The following is a 27,347-nucleotide window of genomic DNA, read 5'->3' on the forward strand; positions in this document are numbered from 1 at the left end:
AAAATAGTTAAGAACTGTTAAGGAACTTTATGCATGTTCTCATTATTTCAAAAACCTTATTTGCATTGCCATTCATAAGGAAAGAAACAATGGTGCTAAGCAGCAGGAACTGGTCTAAAGTGTTTTGTCAGTAAGAATTTTTGTACTGCAGATCTCATCAAAGTTCGGGTTGGCCAAGTGGTAGAGGTATCTATGCATCAATTTTGCCTTGGTAAAAAGGTATATAAGCCCTGGAAGGAGACTTGCAGTGAAGTGTCTGTATTCAAAATGTGGTAGTTTACATTTGTATAGGCACTGGTTTGTAGCTTGCTCACTAAAGTGGTTAGATTCACTGTTTGTAGTAAGGTGCTGATGAACATGTTATTTATTTGTTTTTAATGAAAATATTAATTTGAATTTTATTTTCAGTCAGGTGAGGTTGAATTCTATCAGAAATACTCATTCTTTGCATGAGGACAGTCACTGCTGTAGTTAACATCAGCACAGATTCTGTGGAGTGGGAGGGCTGTGAGGCAGACAGGCGAAGAGGCTTTTCCAGACCCATCAACCAAACCCACAATGAAATGGTGGAACAGGAAGATGCACAGAGGCCATAGTCTGCCTTATGAGTAAGCTGACTCACTTCCCTAAATCCAAAGTCAAGTTTAAGCAAAATCACACACCTAGTTATTGCAGCTACCCAGAATGGGTTACTCACTGTTTACTGTAGTAGTAATGGGGCTGTGAAGGGACGTGCAGGGACATCAGTGGTGCTTTCTTCCCCTTCTGCTTCTTGCACTTGTGCTCTGTGAAATCCTCCTGGAAGGCTTGCACTTGGCTGGAGCAGCCAGGAGAGGTCTGCTCAGGCCGGATTGGAAAGCTATTTGCTGCAGCACTTCTGCTGAGCCCCAGCTTCATTCTGCCTTCCTCTGGCTTTGTTTCTTCTATGTAGCTATGCCCTCCTGTCTGCTCGCTTCTGTTGGCCAGCTGACTGTGCATGGGTGTTCTTCCCCTTCTCTTCTTCCAGTATTTCTCTGGTGAAATCAAACTGCAGCTCTCTGAGAAAGAGGACCCCTGTTCCTATGCCTTTGCACAACCAGAACTGGCGATACACACCGGGGCTGGCTGGGCGGCTGGCCGGCTCTCCCCCTGCCCTGTGACAGGCGTGACGTATGACTCCAGTGGGAGCTAGGGTCATGTTCTGTCCTCCACTTTCACTGTCCATAGCTGTTGCCAGACTATAAAACACAGGTAGGTTTCACATGACAGGTTTCTGGCCTAAGATGATGATCTGCCTGGAGTGTGCGGGAGTTCTGATTGTGGGCTGGCTCCAGGACTGCCAGCCAGGTGTGCTGGCCCCAGCCTGGGCTTGCAAAGGTTCTTCCCCTCCTGAGAGGGGAACTTCATTCCTGAAGGCTGGGACCTGCCAAGTGTATCCTTTTAGCTAGCAGAGGGCTCCTACCAGGACAGAGAATTACTGATCGTAGTAAGTGTATTTTCAGTGTTTTTCAGTTTGTTTTGTAAGACTGCAGTGCAAGTGGAGGCTTGTGCCAGGTTTTAGCCTAGTTACAGTGCCACTTACTGCTTGTTCACTCTGCCTCCACATCTTTCTCACCTGGCTGCCTACCAGGTATTGGCAACCTGACTCACTGAGTGAAATGGGTTCCTGAGAAAAGCGGGTGTATTCCTAGTTCAGGAGAAGGTAGTTGTGATACACTGCTTTTGCTTTGCAGAGAATGCCACAGCCTTGCTGGTTTTTTTTTTCTCTTCCTGAACAGTGTTGGCACCTTGGAAATATGCACATGTGTGGAACAGCTGTGGGCAAAAGCCTATCAAGCACGAGGTTTGTCATTACCTGTGGAAAACTAACAATAACCACGAGACGAGGGTGAGACTAGTATGGAACAGGAGCTTGAGGGATGTGGGGTCAAGTTCTTGTGGGTAGGGACAAGTTAATTTAGGGTGAAGGAGGAGTCGGCTTTTTAAATAACTTATCTCTACATCTTGCTTTGCAGCCCTGCATTGTTGAGGCAGGGTGCTAGGATGTCCAAGTGCATATCAATCACGAGCTACAAACTTTAAGAAAACAAGTTCTTTTAGGTGTTGCATTCTAACAGCAACATGGCCAAAGGAACAAAGGGTGAAGGAACCAAATGGAGGGGTTGTGACTTCCAGAACCCTGGTCCCTAGTGTTTACCTCTGACCATGGAATTATGTGACAAAACTCCATAGTGAACAGAGACTGTGAGGACAGCTGGCTTTCTCCTAGCCATGGCTTTTCTCTAGGTAACTCCTTAGGGAGCATGATTTGTGCAGTTTGTGTTCCAGCTCTGACAGAGGGACTTCCAGTGTGTAATTTTGTATACAGTTGCTTTCACAAAGAACAGGTGGTTTTGACCAGTTCTCAGGGGGTTGTGCCCATGCAGTGTGCAGGCGTGTGCATGCACATGTGCACACACATACACGTACCATTTCCACCTCTGCAGATTGCTGAGTACCAGGCCTGCCCCAGGCTCCCACATGGTGATGTATCACAATTGCACATTACCCGGAATTTTTATTTTTTTCACCACGTTGTTATGACTGAGGCAGCCATGTCATGCCGTCAGCTTTTCGTCGGATGCTGCAGCCATGGCACAGCCCTCGAGGCCCCTCTGACTAAACTGTGGTGACAAGGTCAGAAGCCAAGCAACAGCTCAGCATGAACTGGCTGACAGCCTGCAGGACTATGGTCTCTCAAAGCAGATTGCTCCCAAAGCAAAGGACAAAAATAGCCAAACGAGGAGGAGGACACTTACCAGGTACCTTGCTAGCACACTTAAAGCTAAAAATTGCGATACCTTGGTGTGTTTTCCCAAAGCACCTAGTAACAGCCAGCAGCAGCACCACTGGTTTGTTAAGTTGTGACTTGTCATTCCTTTGACAAGCTGAGAAAGCAATGTTGAGAGGAACTTTACACCTCTGCAGTACTCTGGCCAAAGGTGCTTGGTTCTGTTTGTCCCTTGTGCTGTCCTGCTTGCATCATGTCCCTTCTGTGGCTTTCTACAACATGGAAATTTCCACCATTAGATATTTCCACCATAGAGATAGCCACCTCTATCCCTCCAGCAAGACTGCAAGATGAAAGAGAAGAAAAACTGGCTGCAGCCCTGGGTGAAGAGTGAGGAACTGACTTGTGGCACATTTAGCTGCCTAAAGGGGAGGAGCAGCTGTTTTCTTCTTTTACTCTTAGCCAAATACTTCCTATAAAACTCTGACCGTCTGTGTAGGAGACTTTTAAGTTCTGTATTCTGAATGCAGAGGGGGAACTAATGGCAGAGGTTGGTGCGGTACCAGCCTGTGACCTGCAGCCTGTCTTTGATAGAGCGATGACTGTGCTAGACCTGCCCCAGTCCATGGAGTGTGGCAGGTGCCTGAAGGAGCTCCTCTCCCAGTTCAGTGATGGACCAGCCGCTCCCATGGTCCTGGCTGTGCTCCATGGTGTAAGAGCAGGGCACTCACGGCAGCATGGTGTTTGTCCTCTGCTTGAAGGTTACAGAGTCAGTGCCTCTACGCATCACTGGGACTTTCCTACTTGCTGCTGTTTACCCAGCTCTTAGACATGGGGAATTTGCCATAAGCTGAAGAGTCTGAGTTTGGCTGCTTTTCCCCAGCTCAGCCACTGCTGGTTTCACTTGCAGTGAGCCACCCACACAGCGGCAAGATATATAACAGGGTGAGAAAGCGTGGGACTGCCTTCTTGGGGTAGAATTTCCACAACTGGCTCAGGGTTGTAACCAGTCCCTGGCTCTTGATGCTCCAAAGAGTTGCTGTGAGAACCAGGTCTGCACTGGCCGTGGTTGCCCATGAAGTTCATGCTCTTGGCCCTGGGTGAGCAGCCAGCAGAGGCCTCGGGGAGCTGCTCAGGCAGGCTCACGCCATGCATTCACTGACCAGTGCATGTGTCTGGCAGGCTCTGGGCCTGAAGGTCATGTAGGGCAGTTCATTGCTGGGTGGTCTGCTCCCCCACTGCCTAGCTGAGGCACTCCACAGGCATGTAGGATGCTCTGGCACAACCCGAGGGAGGCCACAGAGCCATCAAGTGCCTTGTTTCCTCCACAAAGGCAGGAATTGGGACCCATAGTTGAGCATGTGCTACCTATTCCATGGCCTCATTCTGTGCTGTGCTGGGCCCCTGTGACAGACACCATCTGTTTGCTAACCTGACAGAAGCATCAGGGGTTCCTCCCTCTTCTGGCTAGGCCACCCTTGCTGTTCTTGTGACTTGTCTTAAAAACCTCCAGCTGCGCTCCCCAGTGTAAAGGACCAACACATTCAGCTGCTGTCCGTGTTGTCTCTATCTTGTGCATTACCTGCTGGTTTAACTTCTTGCTGCTTGGGCACATCACTTTCCAACTTCTGCACATGCACAGTGACAGGATAAGGAGTGTGGAAACCATGCTCTGTAGGGCTGGTCACAGAAGGCAACCAAGGATGCAGGCAGCTTCCTCATTTGAGCATGAGCCTCACACCACAACCAAAGCCACCGTGGAGCATGGAATCCCCCGGCCCCTACATTTGTAGGAACGACCTTCAGACTCCTCCTCTTGTTGCTGAGTGCTGTAAATATTTACCAGTGCTGATTTGGATGCAGATACACTGATGTGACACAATTTCATTGCATTAGTCCCTGTGCTCTACTGGAGCTAATAACCCCATGTTTTGGCCTTTTTAGCCTCAAAAAAAAGTTCCTGCCTTCTGCCACCTTACAGTGAACTCTTACCAGTATCAGGAAAGCCACAGCTTCACAAAACTTGGACTGTCCCAAGAAAGTCTTGTAAAACTTTTTGGTTTCTCTATGCAGAAATGTATTTTGAATTTTTGAAAACATTGGTTACTTTGGAGCAATCTGTTTCCATGAAAATCCTGTTTATCCCCAGCACTGTTAATAAGCCCCATGATATTGCAAGGTGCTTCTCATGACTTTTGCTTGTTTGTCCATCCTGCCTTTTCTCCTGAAGGCACAGTACATCCCTGCTAGTGACATGAGAAGCCACTAACTGTGGTAGGACTTTGTGTCCTGTAGGTCTGGGATGGAGCCAGCAATGCTGCTGGGGTCTTCGGTCTGCCATGCAGTCATCTCCTGCAGCTCCCTGCTTGCCACGCGGAAGCAGCATGCGGTGCAAGCTGTTAGCTTTTGCTTTGAAACTGCATCCACAGTCAGAGACTGAAAATGGCTAGCATGTTTCTCACCCTACTAGAGATGCCAGAAGCTGTCCAAGGCCCACTCAGTTGCGGCACCCAGCACCAGGTGTGGAAGGCCTGCTGGAAAACTTGTGGCCTGGTAGCAGGGATGGGATGTGGTGATCATTGACAGCTGTGGTAAAACAAAAGATCTAGGAGACTCGGGTGAGGCTCTTGCCATAAATAGCTGTATGCCAGCAGCAGAGCTCTGGTGTCAGTGCATCCCTGCGAGCAGAGATCTGAGGACCAGCTGATGGATGCTGGCTCGAAGTGGGTGAGTTTCTGCCAACCTGCATGAAAGGAGCAGGGAGTTCTGTCAGCATTGCTGGCTGAGGTGAGTGCTGTGCTTGCTGACTGTGCACAGTCAGTGCTCTTTGGAAGTGTAAATGCAAAAGATGTGACCTGGGACCAGTTTGAGAATGGCTGTGGTAGAGGAGGATGAGGCGCATCAGCTGAAGAGACAAGAAAAGGCTGATGCTTAGTTTGTGAAGCTGCAGGAACCCAGCTGTGAGGCAGGGCTCTGACAGACACGGAGGGAGAGTACTGCCCATGGGCTATCCAAAGAGGTCTAGGCTCTCAGAGGAGGGCTATGTGGAGGCTGTCTTGGGGAGGAGTGTGCTTTCCTATGGGCTGGATGTATACAGTGCAGTGAGGCATGTGGGGAGATGCTCAGGGCATGTTTTGCATGGTGCAGATGAGGTTGGTGGGTTTGAGCCTGAGTAGAGCTGTAGGTTTCTGTTCCAGATTGGCAGGGTGAGTTCAGAAGCACAGTCATTCCTGTTTCTGTTTACCAGCATGTGTCTGGTGATTTCCTAAGAGAAGATACGAGCCTCTGTGCGGTCCCCTCCATGTGAGCAAGACATACACAGTCACAGCTCTGTGAAGGTAAGCCCTTTTCCTCTGGTGGGAGCCAATGTGATGTCCTCCTGCTGCAGCATTCATTAAGAATGGGTTCAGACTTGAGGTGTATCAGGGAAAACAAGAGGCTGAGCCCATTGTTGCTTGCTACAAAGAGATAACTAGCAAAGGGGAAAGGGAGGCAGGAGGGCAGGGTGCTGGGGTCTCTGTGGCTGGCACTCAGTATTTCCCAGACCAAAAGCACTGAACTCCCTCCGCAGCACCCTGTGTCAGCTCGCAGGCTGCCAGCCTGGTGGGCTTTGTTATTTTTCAGCCACCTGCTTTGCTGACTAACGCCTCGGCTTTCTGCCTGGCTCATTCATATTTTACCCCATTTCCTGAGCTTTGAGGTGGTTTCTTCTATTGCTTTCCCTTCCAGTAGAACACTTACTTGTGTCTCAGCTGTTCCTTTGCCATTTTTTACTCATTACTTATTGTAATGTATGATTATCTTCTTCCTATATGTCACCAGCCAGTAAAGATGCCTTTGACCCTAGCGTTATACCAGGTCTGTATCTTTAACGATGCTGAGAATATTGTTTTAATTCCATTGTGACAGGAAGAAAATACAGAGGTCGTACTGTTTTTGTGGGGGTTTTTCCCCACATCATGAACTTGATAACTGCAAATGTCACTAATTCTCTCTTCTAGAGAAAGGAATTTTCAGCTCCAATTGTTATTTCCTCTGTGTGTCTTTATTCTTACTGATAAATAAATACAGATATAGCCCTTCTTCCAGTCATGGAAAAATGCATTTGGATCATCAGTAACCTTAGCAGAATGTACCAAGCCTTCCCTGGTGTGCTTGTTACACTTGCTGCTTGGTGAATGTTGCCACTGCAGCCACTGCAGACTGGGCTGAGATTATATCTGGATGAAAGTAGTTGCCTCTTACCTCTAATCAATGTAAATCCATGTCAGTGGAACTGCCTCGGGTCTCCAAGTGCTTTTCCTTGGGGGCTGAATTCAGCTGCCCTGAAGTGCCAGGGAATCTTGGGTGTGGAGGAGTCGGTGCCCCACACAGCACAGAGTAGCTGTAGAGCTCTGTGCTGTTGGGGGGGTCACTGCACGCTGAACCCACCTTGCTTGGCTCCATGCAGGAGGTGTATCTACGTAGTGTGCTCCAGGTGGCAATGAGTGTCAGGGGTGCTAGAGATCCTGCATGTGTGTCCTACATCACGGCTCTTCCCAAACTATGTGTGGTGGGCACGGTCCCTCTCAGTCCCCGAGAGAGAACTGGTGGGTCACACTGCGCTGGCCTTCCCAGGACTGACGAGCTGGGAGTATGTTAAGCATTTGCTCTGCAGGGACAAGACTACTTGTGGCTCTTCCCATTGCAGCACTCGCACAGTTTTGCATACGCGCATGCGTAGGCACAGTGCTAGGTGACAGAAGAGAGTCAATCACTGAGTCTCCACACATCAATGCATAATGAGCTGTCCCAGCCTTCTGTCAGGCCCTGAATGCTGCCCTTGGATTTATGCTTCGCCAGCAGCGAGCGTCACAGCAAGTGTACACACCTGAATTCTGTCAGTCAGCGAAGGATAAACTTTCTTCAATTAGAATTAAGTATCTTAGGAGTTCTGACTGCCACTGCTGCCCTCTCTTGGAGCTTGTTACTGACCTTCAGTCCTACCTCGCGTTCCTTGTCTCTATACAGTAAACGCCTCCATGCCCCTGACTCGCCCTCGAAAAACGGATGTTTTGGACCATCCAGGCCAGGGCAGGCAGCTCTGGACCACACTTGCCAGGTAGTGGCTGGTAACTGGGATGGCCCTGTGCTGGTTGTGCACTGCTGTAACGTGCATGGAGAAGATCCCGTTGGCCCAACAGCCATTCCTCACCGTGTTTGGAGCAGTCTCTGAGAGAGACTAGCTCTTCCTTCTGCACACTTTGTGGACAACTTACAGGCACGGTGCCAGGCCCAAGCTTCTTGAAAATACTTGTCTGAGCTGATGCTTCTTGTGGGTTGTGGAGGTTGTCACTGTTGGGTGTGGTGTGGGACAGCACAGGGTCTGTTAGGCTGAGCAGCTAAGCTAGACATTTCCCAGCGAGTTAGTAATATCTTTTGTGAGGGTAGCAGGCCAGGCCAGCGGTGTAGCTTTTGCTCCATAGTTACTCAGGGCTCTGCAAGGTGTGCTAGCACCATTATTTGTGCAGAGGAAGGAGGGAAGGAGCAGCATGTGTGATCGGTCCAAAGAGTGGTAGTCTGGCAGGCATGAGCTACACTACTTTAAAAACGTGATAATATGGATTTCATATAACAGAGCTAATTTTTAAAGCAAGATTACTGGTGGTACTCTAAGACCAACAGCTTTATAAATTTAAACATATTGCACCTAAATGCATGTTCTTCTCAAACTTAACTCATTAAAAATGAAAAATTGCTTGTTGCACTGTTTTCTGTATAGCTGCTTAGCCTGCAGTTGTTCTCTGTTACTATCCTTTTGTTGTATATTAACTGAATCCCACGTTAGCTTTTTTAATAGTTTTGATTTAGACCTGCTGGCCTGCTTTATGGCCCAGAATACGTACAGCCTTTTATAAAAAATCTGGCATGTTTTGTAAAAAATCTGGCAACCTCCTGGGAACATCCCCTGACATATCGACACCTCGCCTTGTTTCTGTCTGCATACCAGCATAGAAGTTGGAGCTGCTCCCTTTTCCCCATGGCTGCGTATTCATTGCTCTAGACTGGGATCAGCAGCCTTTTAAGTCTGGATTTCTCCTTTTCAAACAGATGTTATGTATACTGGAAGCAGTAAGCTCATGATTATTTTTTTTTTTAAATATCTTATCGGTACATGACAGACAGACAGCTGCTACTGCTGAATATGGAGCTGGGACCTTCTGTCCTGAGCATCTTCTGACAGTCTTATGCTCTCTGTGGCCTGTGATTGTCCTTGCCTACATGAGAGGCGAGATATATTTTGTTCTATAACTACTGTAAAAATGTATTGTACTTGGACTGACCAGCTGTGACTCTACCCTGCCTGTAATTTCCCTTACAGCTGCCTGAGGAGCCCTGAGGTTGGGTCGGGCTGGCTGCTGCAGGCTGTGCGGCCGCAGCTGGGTGATGCTGTGCTGTGCCGAGACCCTGCCCCTCTTGCGGTGCAGGGGGTAGGGGCAGCGGGCTCTGCAGCTCAGCAGGTCTCGGGGCTGAACACAGCTCACTTTCCTGCACCCAGCTGCTTTGTGCCCGCTTCATTGCTGCCATCTCTGTGGGTTATTCCAGCTCCTTGTTCTTTTCCCTCCCGCCACCACGCCATACTGGGTGTGCCAAGTCCCCTCCATCGTGCTGGTCCTTTCCCTCTTGCCCAAGAGCACAAGGAGCATGCTCTGGGCTCCTTGCAGCCCCTTGTAAGGTACATGGAGGTGAGATGACCTACCCTCCCTTGGCATCAGCCTCGTGATCTGCGGAGCCCCGGCACAGACACAAGCTGCAGGTGTGAGCTCAGGGTAGGGGTGAGTCCCTCTGCGGAGCCAGACCACCTCCCTGCCTGCAGGCCGAGGCTGGTGCTGTTGCCCTGGTCCCGAGGGCCATTCTGGGGGCCGGGGGAAGCAGAGCACAGTGGTACTTGACTGTCTCTGATGTGGTACACACTGAACTATATAGTTAGGCTTAACCATTTATTGCCTTGACACTGATGTCTCCCCACTGCAAGGCTCTAACTCCACCAGCCTCGCTATGACCTTTTAGAGCTGAGGCTTGTGAGTTTTTATTGTCTCTCCCACTTTTTTCTCGCATGAAAGTAAGAGAGCAGAGCAATACAGTAATAAATGTTGTGTGGGTGTTTGGACCCGAAGTCATTGCCTCCTCTGCTCACCACATCCTTCTATCAGCACAGTAATACCGATACAGTGGTGACGTCAACCCCCATTTATCACTGTGTATTCCAATACGCTACAGCCCTTCACTGTGCACAAGCAGGCTTTACTCTTACTCAGTGCTGATGAGACCCACCTGCTTTCCAGCTCCTGTTCATGCAGTGTCTGCAGTCACAGCAATGATTTAAACAGGCCAGCCATAGAAGTGTTGAAGGGCTGAAAAGCACAGCTGAAAGGACAGAGCAAGGTAATGCCAATGTTTCCACCAACTTTCCCTGCTGCCAGTTTGTTACTGCTTCATAGCTGTGACTAAATATTTCTTACAGCTGATGTGGCCCATGTGTCCCTGCTGTCATTGCTATTGGCCTCTACTGGGCAGCTAGAGAATCCCATCTCCCTGTTGCTTTAGCTTTGTGATTAGATGGCAGTGTACATTGATGATGAATTTTTTTCAAGAAGGCAGCTTGGTTTTGCATGTAACTGGTGGAGTGAGGGACTTCCGCTCTTTTTTGCTTGGGTGTAGCTATGACATTTATTTTCTCATGCTTGGAAATACCAGAATTTTTTAAATTTAAACTGAGTTCTTAATTAGGGGGTGGGGGTGGGGGCATGTGTGTGTGAAAGTTTAGCTTAGACCACATCCATCTTTGGCAGCTTATAGCACCATATTTCCGGATCCTTAACAAAAATAATCTTCATAAACGTCTGTGTCTCTATTGGTCCTATTTCCTATTCTCTGGTGTATTAAAACCTTGTAGCATCATTTTCATGTGCGTGTCTATGTGAATGGCTAATCCACTTCATTACTGTGCCATCATATGCTGTTCCCTAGGATACTACAGGGTTTGCAGCAGTGGTGCCTAGCAGCTGCACAATGCTTGGACTTTTATAAGAATTAAGTAACTGTGTTTCAAGTATGCCCGAAGCTGTCTCAGAGTCCCTGTTTCACAGACAGAAATTGAACGAGGTAGTAGAAAGGATTTTTCTAATGCCAGACAGGGAATAAGTTCCTGCCTCTGCTCATTGCCCACTGCCATTCTTCCCTCCAAGTGAGCAATCACAGGAGCAGGGTGCTGACAGGGGGAAGCCGATGAGAAGGGTGCAACAGATGGAGAGATGCAGGAAAGGTAGGGGGTCTTAATCATACCCTGGGATTGAGGCTTGTGGAGGGCCTGATTGGAGGAAGTTTCAGAACAGGGGCTGCTATACATCTCTCTGAAGCTATGAGTTCTTCTAGTCATCAAAGACCATGGAGACACTGCTGCTGAGCTGTATCATTCCCAGTTCTTCTGCATGCATATCCATGTCTTGTTGTGATGTCCTGGAGCACAGCCCGGTCAGACACACATCATACTGACACTTTCTCTGTGCTCGCAGAGGTAGCAGTCCTTCCCCGCCACCTGAGGTAGAAGAACTGCATAAGAAGTGAAGGAGATAAGTGTTGGGGTGATCAGTGGGCACTGGCAGGGGTAAGAGGTGGGACAGTGGAGTCCCGAGTGAGGAAGTATTGTCTCCTTGCTTCACCTAAGTTAGCAGATCCTACTACTTTTCTATCTTATTTTTGCTACTGTGCTGTTATTCAGGAAACTTCCTTCTAGATCACAATCTTGTTATGTTAACCTTTCTCCAGTGTGTAATGGCAGCCTCTGAAATCTCCATGAGGCGTCTTCCCGATGAGCTACTACCCAGGCTTGACCTTTCCCTGTTCAGTCTTTCTGTCCCTTTGAATTGATGGTACTATCCTCTGAGCAGAGGAAGGCACTTTAACGAAACCACAGTCCAGTAGCTAAAAGCAGCAAAGACTTTCCTTGCATTGCTCTGTCCATTTAGGCATGAATGGGGGTAAAAGTGAGGGAGCTACAGAAATACCATGAACATGAAACAGTGGGGGCACTGCCAGTCGGTCTTCAGAGCTCTCTGAGGGCCCAGCCCTTCCTTTGCTGAAGAAGAGGCAGCGAGTCTCCTTTCTTGGCCTTAGAGGGTGGCCGACGGTGGAGCGTGACCGCAGTGCTTCTGCAGCAGAGCACGGTGCTGATGGCACCACCCGCCCCGCAGCCCGGAGCGTGTGCAGGGGCTACAGCTGGTGCCAGGGCAGGGGGGGCTGGGGAAGGACAGCAGCCACCCTGGGGACTGTGTGCTCTCTCAGGGTGGGAACAGGCAGCAACAGGGCAGGTCGCTGGCATCCTGAGCTGGGGGACCCCTGGATATTCTAAGCCCAGAGACAATACGTTCTCAGTACTTCACAGGGAGCATGAATTCAAAAAGCATGAATCATGTCCCCAGGACGAGTGACCTGTAGGACCCAGTGGCGAGTTCATTCAGCATAGCTCTTCTGTTAAATGTGATGCAAGGAACAGGGCCCTTGATGCTAGGAAGTCATGAGCAAATGCAGCATCAGGAGCCTGCCCATCTCGAGGACATCTGTTTTCATGGCACAGTCAGTCTTGGTGTGAAGTTGGGTGAGCAGAGTTCGGTTGGCAGGGTATCAGGTCCCTTCCTCAAAGGAGTGAGAATTTGGAGAAGAGCCGTGGAAGGACAAGTGGGAGCACAAGGTGGGGTTGGACAGTGGACTGTGTCTTGGGAATCAGGAACTGCACCACCAGGAGTGGTAATGATGTCGGTTAGCATAGAGAGAAAACTTGGAGAACTGGGAGCAGAGGGGTCAAGAAAAGCCGCTTCCTCAAGGAAGCGTATGATGCAGAAAGAAGGGCTGGAGTGAGGGGAAAGAGAATTTCTGTCCTGCCACTCGCAGTAGTGTGAGGGAGAGTAGCAGAATGCCTGGGGCTCGTTGAGCTGCAGCATGCACTGCGTCTGCAGGGAAAGATTGGCAGGAAAGGAGGGGCAGCAGCAGCATGGCTGCTCCCACCGCAGGGCTGAGGTGCTGCAGCCATGAGGTGTTTGTAGCACCTCCTGAGCGAGCCTTGCTGATCTCATCTGGATACTGTGGTGCCTTGAGAGCAAGTCTCTGAGCTCACATGGAGCTGCAGGGGCTTTTTGGTGGCTGCTAAATTTATTTTGCTTTCATTATTTGAGTAAACCTGGGAAATTTTCAAATAGCACAAATACTCCCCATGTGGGAGAGGCCTCACTGGCATTCTGTCTGCTGAGTGACTGGATGTTTGTTGCTGGTGGTGGCAGAGGAGGCACAGGCACCCCAGGACCTGGGTCCTGCACCCAGGTCGGGGCAACCACCAGTGTCAAGATAGGCTGGGGGATGAAGGAATTAAGAGCAGCCCTGCAGAGAAGGACTTGGGATGCTGGTGGATGAAAAGCTGGACATGGACAATGTGCACTTGCAGCACAGAAAGCCAACCGTATCCTGGGCTGCATCACCAGAAGCGTGGCCAGCAGGTCAAGGGTGGTGATTCTGCCCCTCTGCTCCACTCTGGTGAGACCCCACCTGGAGTACTGCATCCAGCTCTGGGGCCCTCAGTACAGGAAAGACATGGACCTGTTGGAGTGAGTCCAAAGGAGGCCATGAAGATGACAGAGGGCTGGAGCATATCTCCTATGAGGAAAGGCTGAGAGAGTTGGGGTGGCTCAACCTGGAGCAGAGAAGTATCTGGGGAGACCTTGGAGGAGCTTCCAGTACCTAAAGGGGGCTTATAAGAAAGATGGGGACAGGCTTTTTAGTAGGGCCTGTTGTGATAGGACAAGGGGTGATGGTTTTAAACTAACAGAGGGTAGATTCAGACTAGGTATGAGGAAGAATTTTTTTATGAAGGTGGTGAAACACTGGAATAGGTTGCTCAGAGAGGTAGGTGTTCCATACCCCATCCCTGGAGGTTGGACAGGGCTCTGAGCAACCTGATCTGGCTGAAGATGCCCCTGCTCATTGCAGGGCAGTTGGACTAGATTAGTCCACTTAAAGGTGCCTTCCAACCCAAACAATTCAATATCTGCACCAGGTCCTGCCAGGAGTTCTGGGTATCTTTTGGTGGCTGCAGCGTGCTGCCCAGTCTTCACCTATACAACTTTCAGTGACAACTTTCTGCAGTGACTTCATTTTAAGTCTTTCTGTGGACATCTGTGTGTTTCTGTAAATGTTAAATACTGTGAAAACACAGCCTTACTGTGTTGTGTGGCTTGAGGATCTGGTCTTGGAGCAGATGCTGTGGGCTGAGCAATCATTTGTATGTGATGCTGTTTCCTCATATTGTTGTAAACATTCCGCTGTCCTCTTCTCTGAAGACTTTCCTGTAGGTTCTCTTCACCAAACTGCATCATGAGAGCCTTCCCCTGAAGTGAGTGCTGTACACTCTCTTCTCTGCCACATGGGAGGCTGTTATTTTTTTGTCTGGTGTGCCTTCATGGAGTTGCTTAACTAGATGCTCCATGCTTGTTTGACCATGGGTAGGCCAAATCAATGAGTTCTCACAAGCCTTACTCATACAGACCCACAGTGACAGTCAGACTGTATTTGACTAATTCACTGTACAGATGTTCAAGCCGCAGCAATGTCACTTCTCCTAGCTGCAAGCCATTTCTAGTTGCAGGAAACCAATGAAGAAAAAATGGGTTTGTACTTAACCCAAGCGCCTTCCTGTTGCATGGATAGACTGAGGCTGCAGCCACTTTTCTGCTTTCTCTGTGCACATGCCACTGGAAAAGAGTAGAGGTTTCACTGGCCTGGTTCGTGGCCAGCTGGCAGGGCTGTTGGTCATCCCCTCCCTTAGCCCGTGGGAGTGGCTGAGATGACTTGCCTAAATTAGGCACTTTACTTTTAGATATTTAAATGAAAGCAAGATTAATTCCACCTCAGCCTTCAACACATGAGTAGGTGGCTGAGCTGAACTTTTAGTTGGTTTTTTGGGTTCCTTTTAAGGTGGGTTTTGTTGTTTGTTTGGCTTTATTTTTTTTTTTCCCCAGGGCATCCAGTCTGAACCAACATGAGGAACAAACTGTGGCTCCAGAGTATTTCCTTCTTCCTTTTATTCCAGTGCAGTAAGTTCCCATATATCCCTTCCTGCCGTACACCCACATGATTTGTCTTGGTGGCCATTGGCACAGGCTGAGGTGTGCATGGCACGAGGCTGCCATGGGACAGCCAGCACGAGATGGGGTACCAGGGGAGAGGGTTCCATGGGATAATAAGTTATGGCAGAGGCTCCACGGGCAGGATGCAGATGCATCCGGCTCCGCAGATGCATCAGGCTCTGCAGATGCAAGAAGATAACGCAGGTGGGCAGAGCTCACCCAGACTGCATACCACTCCAGGGAGCAGCACCAGTGGGGAGGGTGCAGAGGCAGTGCCTGCCTTGCATTGAAATGTCTCTCATTGACATTATAGTAGGATTTCCTCCCCAACCCCTCACCCCCTAAAAAAGACCACCCCACCTTTGCCATAGGAAAGGTTGTGGTGGCCAAGACCAGGATATCCCCAGGTCTTATGGCCACTGTTGGCAGGGCAGCCAGGGACAGTGGAGCCCTTTAGTGCAGCTCTGTGCTGTGCCATCACTCCCCCGTTCCTGCTGGTTCCTAGCCACTGTGCAAGCTGCAGCTGACTCAGAGCTGACTTTCTGAACAGGTCAGCTGGACAGAAAAAGACATTGACAACAGTGTCTACAAAGAACAGGTGCAAGTTTAGCATTTTACATGCTGCTTCTAGCCAGAGCATCGGACCTGCTCCAAACCTAAATAGCAGCAAAGAACAATTCAGAGTTGTGTCTTCCTGCTGTACAGGATCATTGTGATGTCTGGTGTGAATTCTGTGTAACACAAGCCAGGGAATTACCCTGTACTAATTTCAGTGTGGACCAAACTAAATCTTACTGTTAGTAGTATTTGATTTTTGTTTCTGAAGCTGCCAAGGATGGACAAATCATCCTAGATCTAACGGGGCTTAGGACACTTAATTATTCCCTTCCCAGTAAAAAGCTGTCCTCTTCTTAACTTTGTTAACAGATTCTTGCCCAAAGCTGCCCACTTGCAGCTTACCAGCTAGCTAGGAAGAGTAGTCCATTTGACTGATCGACATAACAGTGTAGAAGAATGCTAATTGGGGATATTTCTTAGCTTATTGGTACTTGCTGCGCTCTCTAAAGGAAAGCATTTTTTTGTAGGAGAGGAAAGTTAGGCTAAGGGAGAAAAAGTATGTTGTTCAGGACACTGGAACAAACCGTGCTTGTACCAGTGCTCCCAGAGGAGCCTACCGAGGGCTCAAAATGAAAAGTTAAAACTTCACGAAAACTGTAGAACAAAATTCTGAAGTCAGTGTGAAACAAAAAAGTCAAAATGAAACAAAGTGACAACGACATAATTTGAATCACTTACAGTTTAATAAAGCCTGTGTACACCCTTGGGGCCAGCCCATCGCAAGCATCCCCAAATTTCTTCTGTTGCCATCCTGACCCTGCAGGGGTCTGGTATGCAAACTTGAGTGTTGCCCAGCACTCACACAGGGAGGGCAGCCTGTGCTCTGCTGCAACAGGCCAAGGAAAAAGCTTTTGTGATGAGTGAACTCAGTGGGAAAAGTTGGACTTCATTTTCCTTTGAACTTACTCTGGCCTGGAATAAGGTGGCACCCTCCATGGGACATGCCTGTTGTACCCTGTAACTGTAAACAAAGAGGCAACTTGTTTGTGAGGACTGTCATTTGATCTGGACAGCAGAACAGGTGTTTCTGGTCCATCAGTACTTACACTGCCTGCATTCCATGGTGATGGTTGTTCTCTGCATCGACGTTTGGCTTTAACTGTAAATAATCAGGCACAGCGGTTGTTGAGCACATCACGCAGGCCTGCTTTTATCTTATGCAAACAACTCTTCATAACACCAAGTATGTTCAGCAAAGGGAAGGTAGGAAGCAGGGAGTGCAGCTTCTCTAACCAGACAAGCGGCAGAATGACAAAGGGAGGTGAACTCACAACGTGGTGGTTAGCATCACAGGGTTTGGGTGCCTGATGGCTGTGAGCTAGTGTGTGCCTGTCAGGCTGGGGGCAGTAGCAGGGGATGACCCACGCTTGATCTGAGCATGGATGTAACAACCTGAGATCCTCCCCTCGACGATGACAATTGTATACGTACACGTAAAGAGATGAATAGTCACTGCAGTACGCATTGTTTGCACCAGCATGGCACGCTGCATCTCCTACAGGCCTGCCTTTCCCCCTCAGTTTTTCCTGGTGCAGTAGCGGTGGCTCTGGTCAGCCCAAGATGCTGTCAGGAGAGGACTCGCCAATGCAGGCGTTTCTGGCTCCACTGCTGTCTTCCCTGCCTTGAAATCCAGGGGGATAACTTGTGTGTGTTATGCACAGAACAACAGTGCTTTTGTGCAGCACATACCAGATACTGATATGTGATCAGCGCTCCTGCAGGACCATTAGAAGAGCGTAAATGCTGCTTTGTGATCACTTTCAAATTAGCTGATTTTCAGACCCACGAATGTAAATTCTACAATTGCCTCTCAAGTTCTCCTTAGAAGTCTGTTTCAGTTTAAGCAATTAATAAATTGTGCCTGTCATTTTGGTATCAGGATGATTTATGGAAATTATAGTAACTACAATTTTTTTTTTTTTGCCAAAATTCCATGAAAAACATATTCTGAGCCTCTGGAGCTGGACATGAAAAGTGTTGATGCTGCAGATATCAGCTGCAGAAAATAATAAGCAGAGGGAATGGTAAAGAAATTACTAAAATACCACTTTTTTAAATGCACAAAGTGCCACATAGATGTCGTAAAGTGAAAACTAGACTCACAAAGAACAGTACTCAACTTAGGAAACGGTATCATTGAAATGTGTAAATATGCTACTGTTTCTGATGGGGTAATCATGCCTCTTTTATGTGCTACGTAAACTATGACTCTTGCAGAAATAATATGTCACTCCGCTGTAGTGACTGTGTAAGAGGGGACAGAGATAAATTTGAAAATCCAGCCACAGTTTGGGCATTGCCTGGTATTTTGGCGCGCTGGAAATTGATACTGTGTTTTCTCTTTTCAAACCTACAGCTACGCGTTGTGAAAACCTCACTTGTTTTGTGGACTATGTACAGACCCTGTCCTGTATCCTGAGGAATGACTTGGGTGCCAGTTTGTTTAACCTCACTGCAACATGGTACGTCTCAGCAGGTTTCCCCCAGCAAAGGATCCCTGGTTCCTGTGTCCATGGCCCGCTACACACCCTGGCTCCCTCAGCATTGTTTTCTCACCCGCCCTGGGAATACCTTGTCCCTTGTTGCTGTTAATGATGGAGTTTCACTCGTGCCTGCTGGCAGGGCTCATGCAGCTTGTCCAAGCCTCTCCTGGCTGCTGTTGTGCCCCAGCAAGGTAGTGGGTTCAGGTGGGCTGCGCGGCCCTGGGGAGCACCTTTCCTTCCTACAGACACTTCAGCGTACCTTTCCTGCTTCTCTCAAAGATGCTAAGCTGAGCAAATAGCAGGAAAAAACCCCATATGTCAAAGTTCAAAGATAATTTTTTATTTGAACATGTTGCCTCTCTTTCTTATTAATTTCTGTGCCTGGTGGTTCAGCCACAGATTAGTCCAACTACAGCATGTGATAGATGTGGACTTGTTTGTTTGTTTTGGTGGGTTTAGGGTTCCCGAGGAAGATCCAGAAAATACTGTGGCTGCCTGCAGTCTCCTGCAGTTGTCTAGGAACAGCAGTCACACCCAGTACATGTGCACTGTGGACATGACTGAACTCCCGGCAGATACAAAGGTGCAGGTGGATGCTACAGAGACAGCTGATAGGCAGCGCATGATTTCCAAAGGCTTTTTTATGGCAGAGAACAGTAAGTACAAAACTGGTGGATTTGGTAAATACTGTCCAACCTTATGTCTGTCTGTTAGGATAGCCTGGGCAAGGAGTGAGCGTGGCAGCTGGTGGTGGGGTGCTGTGTTTGGTGTGCACCCCTCTGCACAGAGCACTGTGCTGTATTGTTGCTATCGTAAATGACAGAAACATTTCTGCTTGAGGCTGAGCTTAGAGCTCACTTGGCCCCAGCCTTTTTGTGGGGAAATTCCTTTTCCCCATGAAGCAGTAGGTGATAAATTTACACCTTAGGCCAGTCTCATGCCTCCCCTATGCAAGTGTTTGTTCTTGGCTAGAATCTAAAGGGCAGGAGGAATTGCTTTAATTGCAAATGCCACAAATGTACTCACAGCAGTCCCAGGAGGCTCTTGCAGTGATTGCCTAAACCAACATGACGTTGTTGTGGGTGGTGCAAGGTGTTCCAGACACAATGGAGGTGGCAGTTCCCTGTTCTGGGGCAATTCCTAACCATTTCTCCTGCATGACAGGAAGGCTGAGTGCAATCATATAGCTGACTTGGTGGAACGCGGGTGCGTTCTGAGTTGTGCAGCAAACTGAAGAAAAGGGATGGTTAGCCCAGCACACAGGTACCATGTGGGTGTATGAAAAAGTATTTTTCTACTTCTGAAATTCTGCTTTCTGATTCTTCTGAAATTAGTGTCATCTTTTTGACAAATGCCATAGTGTTTCAAGAAAGCCCCTTGCCCCCCTGACAGACTATACATTGGGTAGTGGTGCTTTGCATGTCTCCCAGATGTCCCCTTGCAGAGACGCAGAGGCATCATAGCTCACTGACGGACCCCGCAGACTAGTACTGGAGTTTGGGCATTACTGCTCCTTGATATAAGAAAACACCCTTCAGGGGACACAGCAGCCTGCCTTTTAGGCACTTACAACACAGGGTTTTGCACTGGATTTATGTAGCGTCCACTAGCCTCAGCTTTTTCTGATGTCTTTGTTAACACTGAGGGGTATTTCCCCAACTGTGGAAGTGACCGTGACTACACACGTCCTCCTATGCCATGAAAAGAACAAGGTGCTCTACTCTTCACGTCTCCCAGGAGGTATTAGCCCCTTGTGCTATCTTCTCCTGCTTCTTAGGCGATGAGGAGGTTCAGAGACAGGCAGAAGGCACATTCAGAGAAATGTGGGCCTGACTTCGCTGTGCTGCTGAGGTGTGAGGTTCTGTGCACGGCTCAGGACTGCTCGGTCTGAGAGGCAGGAATGCTGTGGACACTCCTACACAGGAGGGCCCACCCCTGCCAGGGCAGCTTTGCTCTCTACTCACTCTGCATTGCTAGTACCGTGCTGGGCCACCTCTTGTGTGCAGTAACGTCATGAAGGGTAACACCATCCTGTCTTCCAGTCAAACCACAGCCCCCGTTCAATCTGACTGCTGTGTTCTCAGAAGGTTACAATATTTCTTGGGAAACAATCTACCGGAACTCTCCTTTCCACTTTTTGAATGAAGAGCTGGAATATCAGCTGCGTTACAAGAGAAGGACCGACACCTGGGAGGTGAGTGAGATGCCAGTTTATCATCAAGTAGGATGTGCTAGCAAAGAGGAACCCAGCATAACCAGAACAGGAGCGCTGGGGAAAAGAAGGGGTTTTGTGGCTTAGAAAAGGTGTCTCTTTGCTTGCCTGGACTAAAAACAGGCAAAAGTGAAACAAGAATTGAGAAGCAGAAGCTGTTTTGAGAAATGCTAGATCCTGCAGGGAAGGCTGGTAGTTCATTTGCTTCTCATACTGCCCTGCAGGGAAGGATCCCCAGGGCCCGGTGCAGTTACTGACCAGCCAGAGCATGGCCTCGCAGAAACAGCGTGAAAGCAGAGGCGATTACTTTGCAGGGCTCCTCACTGTGCAGCAGTGAGGGTAGTCACTCCAGCCCTGAGTGTCTGGTGTTTAATCATTCACAGACTCAGAAGACTAAAGCTGTCCATGAAGACAAACGGACACTGGTGATCCTGCCTTGGGAATTCCAGGCGAACACCGAGTATGAGTTCCAAGTGAGAGCCAGACCCCGAGAAGACACTGGCTACCATGGGTTTTGGAGTGAATGGAGTCCTCCGCTGACACTGAGAACCAGCCCTGCCGGTACTTGCTACCAGCTCTCCTTGCCCTTTCAGTTGGTCTGATGTCAGAGAATGCTTCTAGAACTCTATTCAAATCTAAATAATTAGCACAAATTCTAAATAGTCTAGTGAAGGCGGGCATGTTTGGCTTGCTTACGGAGCATGTAGTCCCAGGCCTGGGCTGATAGGTGCTGTCTGTATGGACCTTCTCACTGTGCTGCAAAGGCCACTGTACGGCACGGGTCACGGGAGGAGGATCTGGTGGGGTGGCTATGGGTTTGGGTGCCTCAGCAGGAGTGCAGCCTCTAGCTTCCTTCGCAGTGTCCAGGGTCCTGCTTGTAGCTTTCAGAAATGGGGAAGATGCAGTAAAGGTGCCTCCACTACTGGGGTCTAGTATCGCCTTCAGCTGAGGGGGTGGGGATGCTGCTCTGAGGGCTACATTCCGTGTCTGGGTTCTGATGGCTGGCCACGCTGGGCATGGGCATCAGGTTTGGTAGCCACCACTCCCACTCCACAGGGAGTGCACAGTACCTTGTGCACAAACATGCACCCGTGCTTGTCATGATGCAACAGAGGTCATGAAAATAGGGAGTCTTTTTTTCAAAGAGAGCAGGACGGGATGACTGTGGTCAATGTTAGCAGCATGTGCTGAACTTCCCTGCTCTCGCTGATCTGCAGCCCAAACTGAAGTATTAGGTGGTGCTGTGGCCACAGGGTCAGGCTCCATTCGCTAATGGTTATCTGAGTTCCAGGTCTCGAAGGTGCTCCCTTCCACCACAGGCAGAGAGCAGCCAACAAGCACTCATGTAATCAACACCTTTTCTTCACACAGCCAACAAGCACTCATGTAATCAACACCTTTTCTTCACACATCTCTGGCCAGCTGCACTCTCTTTTCACTTCACGGCTCATCTGTGGAGGTGTCCCTAAACCAGGAGTCAGAAACACCAGGGGTCTGTGTCAGGGAGCTGTCTTGCCCCAAGCACGTTGGCTGTCAGTCTGTGGTACAGCCAGGCCATAGAGCAGCTGGTGTGCTGCTCCTTTCATTGATTCAGTCTTCTCCAAGCGTCCTCATTCAGACCTCATGTCTGCAGTGCTGGGCCCCAGGTGACAGTCTCAGTGTCCCCAGGAGAAAGCCTGGGGTAGAAATTGAGGGTACCTTCTCACCATTTCTTGCTTATTGACCCGGATAGAAATGCGAGGTGAGCCTGAATGACCTTGTCTCTTTCTCCAGCAGTGACACAGACAGCAAGCATGGGATGGATGCTGCTGTTTGGTGTTGTCGTGGCGATCACTGTCTCAATCACAACCTTTCTGGCCAAACAGCGGAGGTAAGAATGCTTCAGGAAGCTGGAGAAAATGCTTCTATTCTGTCTTGCTAAAGATGGGATGTTCGCATGCACCCTTCTTTGCAACTTGTATATCCATACACAGACCCAGCTGTGGGCCTGTGAGGGCCACCAAAGCATGGTCTCCAGCTGGGGCACTGCCAAGAGCACCTTGCTCTTCTCTGGGGTTCTGCTGCCGCTCAGCTGGCTCGGACAAGGCAATGGCATCTGGGGACTGAGCAGGGGCCACCCAGCCTCCTTGGGCTGTTCTCCTGGTCCTGGCTCTGCAGTTGCCACATGGGAGGAGTAGCCAGGGATGGCCTGCCCCTTTCCAAAGCTGGCACAGGCCCCTCGACACTGGCTGGGGGCTTGTCTCCTTTCACAGAAGGAGCACGCCAGGCTGGTGCAGCAATGGGGCTGGTGCACCCCTCATCCACAGAAGTGCACAGGGCAGCATTCTGGCCCTTAGGGGAAAATGCACTTCCAGCACTTGGTGCTTTTCCAGGAAGGAAAAAATTAGAATCCCTTTCCTTAGTGTGAATATTGTGCACACAAGTCCTGAGGGCTGTGGCCCCACCTCCAGCGAGGCTCACAAGAAAGGCCATCAGACAGCTCTGACAGCACAAGGCATCCTTGGATCCTCAGCTCCTTGCTAATTTGAGAGGCCAGCGAGGCTGGGCAGGTGATTTCAGCTGCCTGAATTGGATCTGGAGATGCCTTGCTTTGCACCTGTAATGTGCGCTTAACCCCAAAGCCTTTCTCTTTTCTCCTCCAGCTTATGGAAGAAGATGACTTGCATCCCAGACCCTGCTCCCTTTTTCAAACCTCTTTACCTGGTACATAATGGAGATTTCAAGGTATAAATGGGCTACACGAGCAAGTGGAGCACATGACCAAGTTAAACTAAAGGGCCCGTCATGCTGTCCTGGACAAGGGATTCTCGTTAGTGCAGTGGGAGGGGGAATCTATCTCAAGGGAATTCCAGACAGCTCCAGATATAAGGACCAGAACTCCCCAGTGTCTATTCTGTGCCACAAAGGCCTTTATGTCACATCTGTGCTGCGTATTGCCTGTAGGTGCTGTCTCAGTGGGTGAGCTGAGCTCATATGTGATCTGTGAAGCCTGCGAACCTGAAGGCAATGGACAAAGGGATACCAGAACAGTAACTGGGATTTTTCCAAAGCTCCAGTCCCATGTTGCCATCAAGGCCATGGAGTAGACTTCATTATAGAGCCAGATTTCCCACTCCAGCCTCTGCATTGACACAAGCTCAACATTAAGGCTTGTAGTCCTCTCTGAAGAGTCACTCATACAGATGATAGCTGTGCATATCGTCCTGGACAGATGGATGGAGCTTTGGGGGCAATTAAGTGCTGTGTGATAGTACTGTGCCTCCCTAGGAAGGAAGTGTCTTTGATTAACTGCCTAGCCCTCCCAAATTCTCTTCTCACTTAACACCAGCCAAGCTTGCTCATGTGGCAAAATGGTTTGCAAAGACTGCAGAGTGTGCTGGATTTCTCAGGATACAAAAGAACGTTGAGCATCCATAAATAATGGTTGTATTAAGCTGAAGAGCATCTCACAACACCGTTATCAAATTGTAAAAGTGCTGGCATGTTGGTGCAGACATCACTGCCTCTTGCTGAACAAGTTCCTGGTGTTACAGCAGCACTGGTCAGAGACACTTCAGTGTCTGCTTTTTGTTTCTGCTTTTTCTTTGACCCTCTGGGAGAGGGACACCATCTGGGCCCTAATGATCTTCCTGTACTTTCCCACTGCTGCATGGCTGACATTTGCAGTGAGGTTAAGCAAGCAGTCTTGGATGGATGCCATTCAAGCTGACGCCTGCACTGAGCGTCTCTTCCTTCCTGTGTTCCTCTTTCAGCCCTATTATGGCTTGCCATATCTGCACCAGAGGGGTGCTTGAATCCCCTTGTGAGACAGGTGGCAGTGGTTGCTCTCAGGCAAAGGAACCAGGACCATGTGGACTCGGTGTGGGAATTCCTGAGAGTCACGGGCTAGTGCTGATAGTGGAAGTGAAAGCAGTCTGCGTGCCAAGAGCCATGCCGCTCTCAGGGTGAGGCCATGGGGTTCTCTGGTCTGTGGGAGTTACGTTCCTGCTCATTTCTAGTTAGGTTGTTCAGTGCTGCTAGGAAGGGAATGAGCCTCAGCTGCTAAAGCCAAGTTATTTCTTAAAAAAATTTGCAGATCAAAGCAGCAGTTGCCCACACAGCCACAGCACAAGATGCTGAGGCAAGGGGTGTCAGGAGGATGCAGTGACATCACTAGCATGTGAACAGGCTTGTCATTTTTGGCTAGCAAGAAAGTGATTGATGTAGGGCCCGTTCAACTGCATCAAAGCAAGTGGTTAGGTTATGTCCGTGACAAATGATCAGCAAATTGCAATAGTAACGCTCTGCAGACAACAGTCCTGGACTGGGTAGGAAGCAGTGAAAATGTTAGAGGAAAAGTTAAGACATAAAAAGTGAAGGGAAAGCAGAGGAAAGTTGTTTACGCTTGTGTGTACATGTGTCTTTAGATTCATGTTGGGTGGGAGTTTGCAAAGAGCAGTCAAGAGGGAGTAGGAAATAGTCTGCCTGCTCAGTTCTAAGAAAGGGATTTCCTGCTGTTTCTTCAAATAGTCTTTTGCCCTTTAGGTGTCTTTCTGTCCATCAGAGCTTTAATAAGTTCTTTGTAGCTTAGGTTAAAACTAAATTAAAATAGACTTGCTGCTTCCTGCTGTAATTAAGATTTTTCCATGCTCTGTGTCAGAGGGTAATAAGCTGTGTCAAGTTGTTCTTTTCCCAAATACTTTGCTCATGTCTAGTTATGGTGAGTGCATTTTGGGGCAGGAGGCTGATAAGATTGCGGCTGTGGCAACACCCAGCTCTCATGAAGCACTCTGTCAGAAGCCTTCACACTGTTTATGAAGCTCAGCATTGTTACCTATTTTATATGCAGGAGAAAGTGGTGCACTTAGAAGAGCCTTGGCACAGCCCAGCTGTTAGGCAAGTGTCAGACAGGGAGCAGAACCAAGTCTTGAGCCTGTGCTGTGTCCAGCTGCTGGGCTATAGAATCCTCTGGTAGGACTTACTGGCATTCCTTAGTGGCACATGCCTAAAGTTTTCTGTGATCTGGGTGTCTGATTCAGTGACTTCTTCAAAAAGAACAGAAACTTTTACGTTGCTCTTAGGTCAGAGATGCCTTTACTTGCAGATATGGCTGAATGCACAAGGTTTGTGATCTAGAGATAATGCATGGCACAGGGCAGAATGTAATACTACCGGTGACACAGAAAGGCAAGATTCAATATGCGGCACTGCCTAATCACCTGAGCGAGTGTTATCTGCAGCAGGCAGAGGCTACAGCTTTTGGAGGTTCCCATCCCCTGCCTACCCCCCTGCTTCCTTCTTGTCACTGTGAGAGAAAAGGCTGGTATGGGGCAAGGCATACAGAATCCCGGGGAACTGAGGTATGTGATGGAGCAGGGCTATCTGTGTGTTGGCTGGAGATGCAGCACATAAGGAAGGACGATCAGCTTCTCCCCCGAGAGAAGCAGTGTCCAAGACAAGAGAGCAGGGACCCTTGGTGGCTTGGGCTGGGACCTCAGACTGATGCACGGAGTGCTGCTGTGGGCACTTGCATTCTTTGCAGCGTAAAGAAAACTGCAAAGCCATGCAAACCCCTCAAAGCTAATTATTTTCAATTATTTTGAGTCAGTTCTGCTGCAGCTGCCTGTGTCTGGTAATAGCAGCATCTCATACCCTGCTATTTTGGAGGAGTCAGAGTTTGACTTTGCCTCTAAAAGCATGAGAACTTTGGTCATTTCTGTGGAGCCTTAATGATAGCAATGATAGAACCTGATTGTACTAATCTCTCTCTCTCTCCGTCCTTTTATGCAGAAGTGGGTTGGTGCCTCACACACAAAAATGACCCTCAATTTCTTTGAATGGGGAATAGTCCTTCCAGAGGTCCTAGAAGTTTACACCGTGCATCCTTCCAACAGTACCTCACAGGAGGAGCTGCGCGAGCTGAAAAAAGATCTGCCTTGCAAGCCCTGTGTGTCTTGCCTAACTACCCCGGGTCAGGATAGCCAGTCCCTGCTGTCTAGCACGAACAGTAGCAGTGTGACTCAGGACCAGTCATACGGGCATTTGTCCATTGACACTGTGACTGTGGCTGATGAATTTACACCTTGTAACTGCCCGTGCAACTGTAACCGTGTGTACAGAGGACATGAGCATACCGGTGAGGAAGATAACAGTGCTGGAGAAACTGGTTACCCCAGGGTTAACGTTGACGATGAAGACAGAAGGACATCCAGTGACTTGCACCTGGCTGACCTGAGCATGCAGGACAAAATACTTGCCTCAGGCTCTGTGTCCACAGATCACCTGGGGAGTGCAAGTGTCCCAGCCCACCAGCAAGTAGAAGGGGCTTTGGAAGGAGGGGTGGGGAGCATCCTAGAAGCACTTTGCTTGCAGCCTGATCAGTGGGATTTGGATAACGCAGGTTCCCTACCATCTCCTGATGGTGAGAGTGTTTCCTACAGTGAAGGCTCCTATGACTTCTTCCCTCACATTGCAAGGCCTGGTGATAGTTACCCGATGATCTGCGTAGATTTGGACACTATTGACAGTGGCTTTGTGGACTCGGACTGCGGGAGTCCAGTTGACTGTGAATTTGAGCAAAGCAGTCCTCTTGAGCGGGAGGGGGAAGACTTTCCACGGAGCTACGTCAAGCAGTGGGTCTCCTGTCGCTCTGACAGCCCTGTCAGTGGGACACAGACAAACTAAGGACTTGATGTTGCCTTGCAGAGTGTAGGACCTTTTCCATACTGCGCCAGAAGTGGAGTGTTAGCAAAATTCAAGAGAGAAACAGTTTATTTTATGTAAGCCTTATTGCATACAACTGAAGACTGTTAGGTCCATAGAAATATATGCCTACTTCTATTGCCAGTTATCCTGTTAATGTTTCAAACCTGATGCATGACTGGCTTTTTTTATTTTATTTTATTTTTTAGAATTTTAGGTCAAACCCTTTATAATAGCAGAAAAAGCAACTGTACCTTGAAAATTACCCTTTGGCTTATGTAGATGTGCAAATTTTTTGACAGCAACCTTATAAAGAGTACAAAACTTTAAATTATTTTCCCTGGTATTCTCACATGACTTGAGATTTTGGGTGTACATGGAGTCTTAGAAGCGTAACCTGTGGCAAGCATGTTTGTTACATTAAAGTTCCCCTACGCTTTCCAAGCAGC

General features: G+C 48.8%; 1 protein-coding gene across 2 annotated transcripts; it reads left to right on the forward strand.

The window, feature by feature from the left end:
- The first annotated feature begins 3,747 nt into the window (after positions 1–3,747).
- On the forward strand, positions 3,748–27,345 carry IL21R (interleukin 21 receptor). Of its 2 annotated transcripts, XM_040593758.1 has the most exons (10): positions 3,748–5,536; positions 5,997–6,087; positions 14,797–14,871; positions 17,879–17,984; positions 18,465–18,661; positions 20,048–20,199; positions 20,601–20,778; positions 21,991–22,087; positions 22,860–22,941; positions 25,987–27,345. In XM_040593758.1, exons 3-10 carry the CDS (start codon positions 14,817–14,819, stop codon positions 26,878–26,880), a joined length of 1,761 nt encoding a protein of 586 aa, XP_040449692.1. In that variant the 5' UTR covers positions 3,748–5,536; positions 5,997–6,087; positions 14,797–14,816; the 3' UTR covers positions 26,881–27,345. The 2 variants fall into 2 exon arrangements, with proteins under 2 accessions (XP_040449692.1, XP_040449693.1); XM_040593759.1 differs by having other exon boundaries at positions 3,748–6,087; positions 21,994–22,087.
- Positions 27,346–27,347: the final 2 nt, after the last annotated feature.

This window comes from Falco naumanni, chromosome 4 (genome assembly GCF_017639655.2).
Source record: "Falco naumanni isolate bFalNau1 chromosome 4, bFalNau1.pat, whole genome shotgun sequence".
In the NCBI taxonomy this organism is placed as follows: domain Eukaryota; kingdom Metazoa; phylum Chordata; class Aves; order Falconiformes; family Falconidae; genus Falco; species Falco naumanni.

What these genes read in the sequence shown, in the direction of transcription:
- IL21R (XM_040593758.1), top strand. Translation starts at nt 14,817, where the DNA reads ATGAGGAACAAACTGTGGCTCCAGAGTATTTCCTTCTTCCTTTTATTC. An exon ending in CTTCCTTTTATTCCAGTGCA is followed by an intron (nt 14,872 to 17,878) that starts GTAAGTTCCCAT and finishes TCAAACCTACAG; the next exon opens with CTACGCGTTGTGAAAACCTC. An exon ending in ACTGAGAACCAGCCCTGCCG is followed by an intron (nt 20,779 to 21,990) that starts GTACTTGCTACC and finishes CTCTTTCTCCAG; the next exon opens with CAGTGACACAGACAGCAAGC.